Source organism: Oryctolagus cuniculus, chromosome 5 (genome assembly GCF_051225735.1).
Source record: "Oryctolagus cuniculus isolate XC-2025 breed Fujian yellow rabbit chromosome 5, ASM5122573v1, whole genome shotgun sequence".
Classification (NCBI taxonomy): Eukaryota; Metazoa; Chordata; class Mammalia; order Lagomorpha; family Leporidae; genus Oryctolagus; species Oryctolagus cuniculus.
In genome coordinates, this window is record NC_142871.1 from 10,337,208 (window position 1) to 10,349,999 (window position 12,792).

Here is a 12,792-nt window from a genome sequence, read left to right on the forward strand (position 1 = left end):
CGGTGTCACAGGTGGTGGCTTAACCCACTAAGCCACAATGCCAGCTCCTGTATTTATCTATTAAAATAACATGTCTGGATCCTGTAATGGCAAAAGACCACATGGGTTTTTGTCATCGTTTTGAGAGGCAGAGAGAGCTGCGTCTACTGCCTGGTTCACTTCCTAAATGCCTGGGATGGACCAGTTACTTAAGGCAACACCGCTGCCTTCTGTGGTCTGCACTAGCAGGAAGCTGAAGTCAGGAGCCGGAGGAAAGACTCAGGCTCCGACACACATGTCTTTTTGAACAGCAGACAGAGACAGAGAAACAGAGGCAGAGATCTTCTGTCCACTGGTTCACTCCCCCAGTGCCCAGAACAGCTAGAGCTGGACCAGGCTAACGTCAGGAGCCCAGAACTCAGGCTGGATCTTCCATGTGAGTGGTAGGAGCTTCAATATTGGAGCCATCTCCTTTTACTTCCTAGGGTGTGCATTGGCATGGAGCTGGAATCAGAAGTAGAGTAGTCAGGATTTCAAACCCAGCACTGATATGGATGCAGGCATTTTAACTGCCAAACCATTCTCTTGCCCCTGTTATGAGCACTTTCTTTCTTTTTTCTTTCTTTTTTTTTGTTTAGACAGGCAGAGTTAGTGAGAGAGAGAGAGACAGAGATAAAGGTCTTCCTTCCGTTGGTTCATCCCCCAAATGGCTACGGCCAGCGCGCTGTGCCAATCCAAAGCCAGGAGCCAGGTGCTTCCTCCTGGTCTCCCATGGGGTGCAGGGCCCAAGCACTTGGACCATCCTCCACTGCACTCCCGGGCCACAGCAGAGAGCTGGCCTGGAAGAGGGGCAACCGGGACAGAATCCGGCGCCCCGACTGGGACTAGAACCCTGGGTGCCAGCGCCGCAGGCAGAGAATTAGCCAAGTGAGCCATGGCGCCGGCCACAAGCACTTTCAAAATAATACTAAGATATTTCAATTGATGGTACAGAAGCAGTGGTATAAGGCATTGCTGGTGCCTTCATATAACCAAGCCAGAGGCATCTAACTATGCTAGTAGTCATTGCGTTCTTCATTACAGTGTACCTATAACTTTATTTATTTATTTATTTTAAACAATTTATTTTATTTATTCTAAAGGCAGAGTTACAGAGATGCAGAGAGAGAGACAGGTCTTCCACCCGTTGGTTCACTTCCTAGAATGGCCGCAGTGGCTGGAGCTGCGCCAATCTGAAGCTAGGAGCTTCTTCCGGGTCTCCCAGGGAGGGGGTAGGGGACCAAGGACTTGGGCCACCTTCCACTGCTTTGCTAGGCCATACATAGCTGAGAGCTTGGAAGTGGAGCAGCGCCCATATGGGATGCCGGCACTACAGGCTTTACCCGCCACACCACAGCACTGGCCCCACATCTATAACTTTAAAAAATAAGTCAATGTTATGTAAGAATGCCACTTATAAAGCCGTGAAGTTACTAATTTTATTAAATCATGACACTTGATTAATATCCTGTTTCAGAAATGGGAAGCATGGGGTGGGCGTTTGTACAGCAGTTAAGTTGCTGCTTGTGAGGCTTCCATTCCGTATCTGTGTGCCTGGTTCAAGTCCCGGCTCCACTGCTAGAGCACCCTGGGAGGCAGTCGATGATGGCTCAGTACTGGGGTCCCTGGCTCCCACTTGGGAGACCTGAATTGAGTTTCAGGTTCCTGACTTTGTCCTAGCCTGTGCTTGGATATTGTGGGCATTTGGGGAGTGAACCAGTGAACAAAAGATCTCTTTCTCTCTACCTTTCAAGTAAAATGAATTTCTAAAACTTTAAAACAGAAACATGCATAGAGCATCTGAGCTCTTATAGTGAAGTAGGCTTTTCCGTAGATTGCGTAGACTGAGATGCAGTAGACTGAGATGCAGGCTGAACTAGCTGCTTTTTTCCCACAAAAATATTTTCAGTTGGAAGAGCCAGCAATAAACTATAGTTATTCACAAGTGGATGTTTGGCAGACATATTCTTAAAATAAATGAAATAAGCCTGTCTCTTCAAACAAGCAATTGTCAGTATGAGAGTTTGTTTCCACTGATAAAATTCAAGCTTTCAAGTGAAAAGGAAAACTTGTATCTGCTGTGAGCTTGACAGCTGCTCAGTACTTAATGGCTCTTCTGGTGAAAGTTCATGAAGACGTTAATGATGTCATGTTCTTGTTTGTTTTAAAAAAGACCAGTATTTCCTGAGTGATCATCATGCGTGGACAGAAAGATCCATTGCAGCGCAGAGCAGGGGCAAGCACTTGGCTTCCATGTCAGAGACGCTGGGTTTAATTCTCTGCTGTGGCTCCTGACTCCAGCTCCCTGCTGATGCGGACCTGTGAGGCGGTGAGGTTGGCTGCAGCGATTGGGTTCCTGCCGCATACGTGGGAGATCTGGGTTGAGTTCTCAGCTCCTGGCTTTGGCCTTGACCAACCACCCGATGCAAGCATCTGGGGAGGAAACCAGCAGCTGGGAGTGTTCTCATTCTCTCAAATAAATCAACAAAAGGCCAAAATAAACTAATGGATTTTAATGTAACAAAAAAATTTTGTTGCTATGAGTTAAGATATTGTATTGCAACTAACCTTTATTTATTTATTTTTTACAATTTATTTATTTGAAAGGCAGAGTTACAGAGAGGCGGGGGGGGGGGGCGGGGAGGGAGAGGGAGGTCTTCCATCTGATGGTTCACTCCCCAAATGGCTGGAGCTGAAACAATCCAAAGTCAAAAGCTTCTTCTGGGCCGGCGCCGCGGCTCACTAGGCTAATCCTCTGCCTGCGGCGCCAGCACACCGGGTTCTAGTCCCGGTCGGGGCGCCGGATTCTGTCCCGGTTGCTCCTCTTCCAGTCTAGCTCTCTGCTGTGGCCAGGGAGTGCAGTGGAGGATGGCCCAAGTGCTTGGGCCCTGCACCCCATGGGAGACCAGGAGAAGCACCTGGCTCCTGGCTTCGGATCAGCGGGGTGCGCCAGCCGCAGCGCGGGCCGCGGCGGCCAATGGAGGGTGAACCAACGGCAAAGGAAGACCTTTCTCTCTCTCTGTCTCTCTCTCTCACTGTCCACTCTGCCTGTCAAAAAAAAAAAAAAAAAAAGCTTCTTCTGGGTCTCAGACGTGGGTGCAGGGGCCCAAGCCCATCTTTACTGCCTTCCCAGGCCACAGCAGAGAGCTGGATTGGAAGTGGCCCAACCGGGACGCCAGCTGGCGCCCATATGGGATGCCAGCATTGCAGGCAGCAGCTTTATCTGCTACACCACAGTGCCAGCCCCACAACTAACCCTTAAAATACTATTTTTCAAGGTTTTTTTTTTTTTTTTTTTGAGATATATTTATTTATTTGAATGGCAGAGTTACAGAGAGAAGGGAGAGACAGAGGTGTTGTATCTGCTGGTTCACTCCACATTGTCACAATGGCTGGGGCTGGTCCAGCTCAAAGCCAGGAGCCAAATCCTTGGGCCAATCTCCCACTGCTTTCCCAGGTACATTAGCAGGGAGCTGGATTGGAAGTGGAGCAGGCAGGACCCAAACCAGCCCTCCTAACCAGCTATGCCTCAATGTTGGCTCCTCTCTGTTGAGTTTTTATGTGTTGTAAAAGAAGGAAAGCTATTAACATACTTCTTCCTTTTCTAACTACAAATCTTTGTGAGGATAGATTTTATTCATGACCTTTAACCAAAACAAAACCCAGAAAATATTACAACAGACTAGTGCAGAGGCAGATATAAAAGTCCAACTATCTGGATACCAATAAATACTGATGAATATAACCCACATAATTGAAAATCTGGGGTCCAAGTGTAACAGGATCCCAAGACCAGTAAGTTTGAGAACCACTGTTTTGGATGGTGAAGTATATTATGAAAAGTTCTGCCTCCCTCTGGGAAGCATTTGAATTGGAGCACTACCACATAGACTGTTTTAGAGGTCAAGTGGTTTGCAGAATTCAACATCTGGAGCACGCAGTTAGTGAGTTTGTACTGAGCAACCACCAGCTTAAACTTAGGTGGTGCACTTTAGAGTCGCCCCCTGGAGGGCTTCAGCAACAGTAATCATGCCTGGCAGGAGAGTACTAACCACGTGATAACTGCTTTTCTAATGTCTGTCTTCATTGAACCCCTTCACAACCCTAGGAGCCACTGCTGCTGTATGTTGTCTCCATAAAGAGCAGGAAGCTGAGGCACGGATGGATTAAGCAGTTTGCCAACATGGTACTCTCTTTGGTTACTTAGGGAGAATAAATGATACCTTTTAACAGCATTGTTATTTAAATACTTGTAGACGGTCCACTAGCCTGGGAACCTAGGTATTAACTATAATATAAGTCCAAATTGCAATCCAAAAGGACTTCAAGATGATACACTTTTCAACTGCAGACTGCCTGTGCTTATTTCAGCATGATATGATTCCCTTAACATCTTATTTTCATTGTCTTAGCTCAGTTGTATGCCAGAAAACAGAGTTGGAAAGTAATCAATGGGGCCTGTGCTGTGGCGCGGCGGGTTGATGCCCTGGCCTGAGGCACCGGCATCCCATGTGGGCGCCAGTTCTAGTCCCGGCTGCTCCACTTCTGATCCGGCTCTCTGCTGTGGCCTGGGAAGGCAGTGAAGGATGGCCCAGGTCCTTGGGCCCCTGCACCCGCGTAGGAGGCCCGGGAAAAGATCCTGGGTCCTGGCTTTGCATCGGCGCAGCTCTGGCCGTTGCGGCCAGTTGGGGAGTGAACTGTTGGATGGAGGACCTCTCTCTCTCTTCTCCTTTCTCTGTGTAGCTCTGACTTTCAAATAAATAAATAAATAAATCTAAAAAAAAAAAAAAAAAAGGAAGGTAATCGTGCTGAATGAAAGTTTCTTTGTGATTCCTTGAATAACAGAAAGAGGAAGTGCAAGCTGAGGTAAATGATTCTCTCTTGAGCTTCTTTGATCTATATATAGTATATATATAGTATATATATATAGTATATATATATAGTATAGGGAAATACTAAATTGAACGTTCTTTTTAAAAATCCTTTTGAATTACATAAAATTCATCCCAGTATTAAATTAATAAAAAGCTAAACATGTATATGAGTCATAATATTTGTAGGTTATTCTGACAAACTGAGCAGATACCTCTTGATAGGCCCTCCTTATGTGAGTTAATTCTTCTCTCCTGATAAGAATGCAGTAGCTGGAGGGACACCTTGGTCTTCAGGCATGGAGATGTTATAAATGCAGCGTTTGCATTTAGAAAATGCTTTTCTTTATCTTGAGGATGCAAAATACCATAACTGCAGTACAATTTATTAAATTCATTTCCATATATAGATACTTTGATTCTGATTTAAATCAAAAACAATAGGGCAGTGCAGAAAAATGTAGGTTTTGTACACAGACGTGTGTGCATGCACACACACATATCTGGAAAAGTTCATGGGAAAATGTGTATATGAGAAAGCCATGTATGGATTTCAAAAAAATTTTGTACCCAAATAAGTTTATCTTTTAATTTCATTTTCTGCAAACTTTGTGAACCCCTTGTATGTGGCTAGCATGTGTAGCATTTTTTTTTGACAAATTAGTCTTTTGCTGTAGCAAACTAACTAATGTTCACTTTGAAAAATTAGAAAATGATATATGAATGTCATGTGGCATTCTTCCTCAGGAAAAAGCTTATGACAAAGCCTATGAATAGGTTTTTTTAAAGCTTAATAAGGGCAGATCAATTTTTAACATCAAGTTTCTTTTTTTTTTTTTTTTTTGACAGGCAGAGTGGACAGTGAGAGAGAGAGACAGAGAGAGAGAAAGGTCTTCCTTTGCCGTTGGTTCACCCTCCAATGGCCGCCGCGGCCGGCGCACCGCGCTGATCCGATGGCAGGAGCCAGGAGCCAGGTGCTTCTCCTTGTCTCCCATGGGGTGCAGGGCCCAAGCACCTGGGCCATCCTCCACTGCACTCCCTGGCCACAGCAGAGAGCTGGCCTGGAAGAGGGGCAACCGGGACAGAATCCGGCGCCCCGACCGGGACTAGAACTCGGTGTGCCGGCGCCGCGAGGCGGAAGATTAGCCTAGTGAGCCGCGGCGCCGGCCCAACATCAAGTTTCTACTAAAACTCATTTTTAGAAGTATGTAGCCAGTAATAACTCATCTTCCAATCAATGTATGGGACTGATACCACATTAATAGGTTTGTAAAAAACCTAAAAGATGTAAGAATTTGTGATACTACTATGTTATCAAGGGTTATTTTCATGCATAGTTATCTTTTTTACTTGATTTAGTATAACAAATGTGGGTTTATATAGACTTAAAATACCTATACATAGGCTGGTTTTCTTCCTTCCCAGGGAAATAACAAGTTTTTAATCTGTGTTTCTAAAATGAAATTTAGGCCAAAGCACTTACCCAGACCCTGGTTTAATAATATTTGGATAATGCCCCTACTTCTGCATGAAAATTCAGGCCAGTTAAAAGTCAGTGCTTTTTTTGTGAGATCTGTGGTATCTAGGGAACCACTGTAGAATTATAGCAACATGGGAAAAGGAGTCAGATACGAGAATATTTTGTTTTCCTTGTAGAAAATGGCAAAGGAAAACATCAGGATGATTCGTTGGTTACAAGCTATATTTACAAGAAGTGTTAAGTCAGCCTATACTGAGTCCTTAACTATACTTATGGTGCTAGGTCAGGAATACTGATCAACAAAGCAGTGGCCTTTTCTATGCTAGAAACAGCATTCACACAGACGAGACATGCATAAGAAAAACTGTGCTGAGTTACAGGTTGAACGGTGCGAAGAAAAGTATTCTAAGGAAATGACTTCAGCAACAAGATATTATAAATTTGCTATTTCTTACAGATTAGCTAACCAGTTTAATGTCAGTCTAATTAAAGTACCAGTGAGTGATAGAGATGGAGGATAGAGAAATCTTGACAGAATGTCTAGGGTTTTTCTGGAAGTCTAAGCAGGCACAGTGCCTCGCATACTTGTATTTGTCAGTAGAGAAGCCCTGTAATGAGTAGCCACGCTGACATTTGACCTTGTGGTCTGCCTTGCCGTTATCATGTTGCTTATGCAGAGAATCATTCATTTCAAACACTCCCAGGATGTGTTTTTTGTTTTTTTTTCTGAATGGCCTATTTTTACTCAAACCTTTGTGACTTCATTTCAGGGAAGTATGTCCACGGCTGCCTTACCAGAGAGTGGGTCTTCCCTTGCCTTGCGAGCTCTGGGCTGGGGCTCACTTTGTGCGTGGTGTGGGGTCGGTGTGATCAGCTTCGCAGTCTGGAAAGCCCTAGGAGTTCACAGTGTAAGTAACTGCAGTCTGTGGTCGGTGTGTGCTGTTTATTCTTCTTTCTTCAACCTGAATCTTCCTGGTTTTTCAAATTTGCACATAGTTTGGTCACTGTCGGGCTAAATTCTTATTAATAACCAGGTAACTTCTCACTACTAGTAATTCATAGATAACTAAGTTTTTGAAGCTGGTGGATCCTCACATATAGTTAGTAATGAATAATTCATGAGTAATGTTCCGTACAAATTGCCATTAGCTACTCCTTTGATAAAACTAGTGATTTAGGGGGTGGGCAGTGTGGCACAGTGGGTTAAGCCACTGCTTGAGATGCCTGCAGCCCATATCGCAGTGCCTGGGATTGATTCCTGCCTCAGCTTCCTGCTCATGTGTACTCCGGGAAGCAGCAGATGATGGCGTGAGTATTTGGGTCCCTGCCACCCAAGTGAGAGGCCAGATGGAGTTTCTGGCTCCTGGTTTTGACCTGGCCCAGTGCTGCCTGTTACAGGCATTTGGGGAGTGAGCCAGCAGATGGAAGTGCGTGCTCACTCTCTCTCTGCCACTCTTTCAAATAAATGAAAATACACTTTAGAAAAGAGTAATTGAGAATGACTTCCTATGCTGTTTTACATCTATATATATAAACATCCTTATAAAGTATTTTTAAATTAATTGCTTATATTATTAACATATTATTCACACATTATTTAGAAAAATCCCAAAAGCCTATATATACATATGCGTATGTATGTGTGTGTATATATATGAATGTGTGAACAGGTATATGTGTGGGAATATATACATATGTATTTGAATATATGCATACTATGTATGTGTATAACAGGTGTGCATGTGTATGTATGTAAAATTTATACCACACACTAAAGCACTATATGTTAGGAATGACTGACCTTTTTTTCAGCACAACTGATAGGAAGTTCTGTGGCCCTGGCTTCTTGTGACAGATGAGAACTGATGTTACTTTGGACTGGAAGGCAGCAGTGGAATTGATGAGAGGAGGTTCTGGATACATTTTGGGCCATCATTCGCTGCTTTCCCGGGCACATTAGTATCAGAAGCAGATCAGCCAGAATTCCAATCAGCAACACTCCATTATGGGATGCTGGCATAACCCACTGCGCCACAGTGCCCATCCCACATTATTGTACTTTTCACTTTAAATGCACTGGTAACAAATGATGCTGCTTTTGTCCTAACCTTTATTTTTTAAGTAACTTTGCTGTCTGGTCATTAATAACAATAAATTAATAATTGCTTGGAAAAGACAAAAAAGCCTATAATAAGGCTTTTGAGAATTTCTACTGCTACCTCAGCTTTGCATTTGACCAATATAAATTCATTTCAGGCATTGTACTAGGTATTTTAGGCATAATGTATTATTTAATCTTTAAAATAACTATATAGTAGATAATACCTCCCATTGTAAGTCAGGAAATTGGGACTCAGAAAGCTTGTCATGTACCTAGGATCCCACGGCTTATAATTGGCAGAAGTCAAGGTTTGAACTCAACCTTACCTACCTTACCTAAGATGGTAAGTAAAGGAGTCGAGAGGAGGGATAGGATTAGTGACAGGAGGTATTGAATTTGCTTTTCATTTTCACATGACCCACTCAGTGTTTGATCAATTAGCGAGTTTTTCTAGATATCTTCAATGCAGGCCTCTTCTCCCAACATAATAATTGATGTCAGGCTGGTTTAGGACTGGCCATTTGTTTCTCATAAAAGAGAAGCCCTATTAAGCTGTTGAGTAGAAAAAAGCTTAGGACCTAGTGTCAAATGAAAACAGAATTCGTATCTATATATAATATGAGAGCAGGTACTTGAAGACAAGTGAAAAACTTCCTTGACTACATGTGAAAGGTACTTGGGAGACATGCAAATACTTAGTAATGAACTTATTAAGCTTCTAGTTTCTGTAAAAATGACAAGTCTGTTAGCAATTATTGTGCAGAATTCATAGGTGGTGTTTCTAGTGTTTAGTAATGTAGGTCATAAACTGAGTAGTAAAATTTTAAGGTATTTGAAAAAATGAATAGTCTTTGATTTAGAAGAGTCATAAGAATGAATCAATCCAAATTTTCATAGGCCAACTAAATTAGGTTATTTAAATTAAATTATACGCTTGAGAATTTGGCTTTATGTGCTAGACTGTGCTATTTTAGTTTCTAGAACATGAACTTAGTTTAATGACACTAGTAAGAAGATTATTGCCTAAATAAAGTATTTTGGGGAGGAAAATATTTCCTGATGGGCCTTACTAAATTTAAGAATATGTGGACTCCTTTATGTTGCCTCTTCATCTCTCATGAAGAGATGCTGTGGATACACACTCTCCCTATGCACGACTTGTTAGGCATTACATCTCAGAAACCTTACAGAAAACTGGTTTTACTGATACCTTTTTAAGGGCACAGTTTTTAAAGGCAGCAGTGTTATTAATAATCTTATGGTTTGTTCATTCAGAAGTCCTCTGTGGGCCTGCCCTGAGCCAGGCATTGTGCTAAGATAGGGCTCCCAAGTAGACTGTTAGCTGAGCTTTATTTTTTTTTTTTTTTAAGATTTATTTGAAAGTCAAAGTTACACATAGAGAGGAGAGGCAGAGAGAGAGAGAAGTCTTCCATCTGATGGTTCACTCCCCAATGGCCACAATGGCCAGAACTGTGCTCATCTGAAGCCAGGAGCCAGGAGCTTCTTCTGGGTCTCCCATGCGGATGCAGGGGCCCAAGGACTTGGGCCATCTTCTACTGCTATCCCAGGCCAGAGCAGAGAGCTGGATCGGAAGTGGAGCAGCTGGGACTTGAACTGGCACACATATGGGATGCCGGTGCTCGAGGCCAGGGCATTAACCCACTGAGCCACAGTGCCGGCCGCATATTAGCTGAGCTTTGCCTGTTGACTTCCCAAGCAAATTCCTGTGATAGCACCCTGTTCTGAGACTTGCAGAGAGCAGTATGGGCTATCTCAGCTCTGCATTTGGAGAGTTCTTGCATTCAGAGAATTTGATGATGATTATGAGGTTGACCTGAGTCTGGTGATGAACTATTACTGTGTACTGCCTCTTACTAGGAAATGTGATCTTTCTGTGTATAAGGACACAGTCTTAGTCAGAAAATGTTGAATAGAAATGGCCCAAGTCTATGCACTCAGTAAATGGTTGAGAGGATTATTCTAGATAAATTCAGGTAAATCAGAATCAGCTCCAGTGTCACTAGCTACCTTAGTTTGCATTCAAGCTCTGATAGAAATCGAATTTCCCAAAACGAAAAGGGTGCCATCTAATGGCTGACCTTGAGCAGTTCGACAGAAATATCTGTATTTCCTGTTTTCATTCACAGCTACCTCTACTGGCCTAAAAGAGAATAGGTTAAAAATGCTTAAAGCAGACTTTTCAGTTCTTTGAAAATATTTTGGTTTTTCTCTTTGTTTATTCATAATTATTAAGGAGTTTCATTCTATATACAGCACATATAATACCCAAATATAAATATACAAGAGTACTTCAAGAAAGTTCATGGAAAATGGAATTAAAAGGTAAATTTGGGGCAGACATCTGGCCTAACAGTTAAGACGACAGTTAAGGGGCCAGTGTTGTGGTATAGCAGCGAGGCTAAAGCCACTGCCTTTGGTGCTGGCATCCCATAGAGGCATTGGTCCTGTCCTTGCTGCTCCACTTCCAATTCAGCTCCCTGCTAATGGCCTGGGAAGAGCAGCAGAAGATGGCCCAAGTGCCTGGGCCCCTCCCCCACGGGGAGACCTGGATGAAGTTCCTGCTCTTGGTTTCAGCCTTGCCTGGCCCTGGCTTTTGTGGCCATTTGGGGAGTGAACCAGTAGAAGGGAGATCTATCGTCCCCTTCTTTCTCTGTAACTCTTTCAAATAAATAAATAAATCTTAAAAAAATAAAAAAGAATGACAGTCAAGGTGCCTGTCTTACATATCAAAATATCTGGGTCCTATCCCGTGCTCTAGCTCCTGACTCCAGCTTCCTACTAATACAAACCCTGGAAGGCAGCAGTGATGGCTCAAGTAGCTGACTCCTTGCCACTCCTATGGGTTGAGTTCTCAGTTCTCAGCACCCAGCTCTGACCTGGCCCAGGCTCCATTATTACAGGCATCTGTGGATGGGCATTCTCTTTGTCTCTCAAATAAATACGTAATTTTTAAAAGATAAGTACATTTTGATAGAAAAAAATTGAAATCCATGCATAGTTTTTGCATAGTACACATTTTTAATGAACTCTTTTGAAAACTCCTTATATATTTTGTACCAAAATAAAGTTATCTTTTAATTTCATTTCCCATGAATCTTTTGAGGTATCTTTGTACATTTTTTAACATTTTCTTTTAACTTAATTTATTTGAAAGGCAGACTGACAAAAAGAAAGAAAAATAGACGGATCTTCTATCCATTGTTTCTCTCTCCAGATGCATGTAACGGCCAGGGTTGGGCCAGGCTTAAGTCAGGAACCCGAAACCCAATCCAGGTCTCTCCTGTGGGTGGCTGGGACCAATGCACTTGAGCCATTACCTGCTGCCTCCCACGGTGCACATCAGCATGAAGTTAGGTCGGAAATGGAGGCAAACCTCAATCCCAAGCATCCTGATGTGGGGTACAGATGCCTCAAGTGGTGGCTTACCCCACTTCACCTCAGCACTCAACTTTATATATATTTTTATACTTGTTTAAAAAAGTGATTTTTAACTGATGCATAAGAATTTACATATTTATGGGTTACTGTCTAGACTGCGGATCCATGTATGCATTGTATAATATCCAATCAGGGTAAACTCTCCCCCAGCTTGTGCATTTGTAGTTTGCACAATGGCATTTCAGCAGAGGTTTCAGACAGGAGCTGCTAGTGGAAGCTACTTCACAGACCAGTGCAGGTGAGCTTGCCAGGACAGGAGATGGACCGTCCCTGCCTGAGGTTAGAAATAGAGACCAGGCAGCAGCCATTGCGGCCCTGAGCAGCCTTTGGGCCAGCAAGCACAGCCTGAGTGCTCAGAATGGGATCATCAAGTGCTTTGAGTTATAGTGTTTTATCATTTGATTATGAGTGAGATGGCATTCATTTTATCACAACATCTTTTTCTTTTCTTTTTTTTTTTTTTTAAGATTTACTTATTTGAAAGAGTTACAATGAGACAGGGAGAGACAGAAAAAGAGGAAAGCTTCCATCTGCTGGTGACTCCCCACATGGCCACAATGGCCAGGGCTAGGCCAGGCCGACACCAGCAGTCAGGGAATTCCTCAGGTCTCCCGTGTGTGTTTCAGGGGCATCTTCTGTTGCTTTTCCCAGATCATTAGGGAGCTGGATCAGACGTGGACCCACTGGGATGGCAGCGTCACAGGCGACGGCTTTACTTGCTGCTCCACAACTCTGGCCCCTTATCACAGTATCTTAATTATGAGAGAAAAAAAAGCACAAACATCTCCTAGGGGCTCATGTTCTCCTAAATCAACTGTGTACATGATCCTGAAAGACTGACCATTCAAACTGTGTGAGTGCAC

General features: G+C 43.2%; 1 protein-coding gene across 1 annotated transcript in view; it reads left to right on the top strand.

The window, feature by feature from the left end:
• The window catches only part of TMEM242 (transmembrane protein 242), a 35,692-nt gene that overhangs the window by 2,176 nt on the left and 20,724 nt on the right, over window positions 1–12,792 (top strand). Inside the window, exon 3 of the mRNA XM_002714955.6 lies at window positions 7,140–7,277. Coding sequence (XP_002715001.2) covers window positions 7,140–7,277 — 138 coding nt within the window. The remainder of the gene's footprint in view (window positions 1–7,139; window positions 7,278–12,792) is intronic.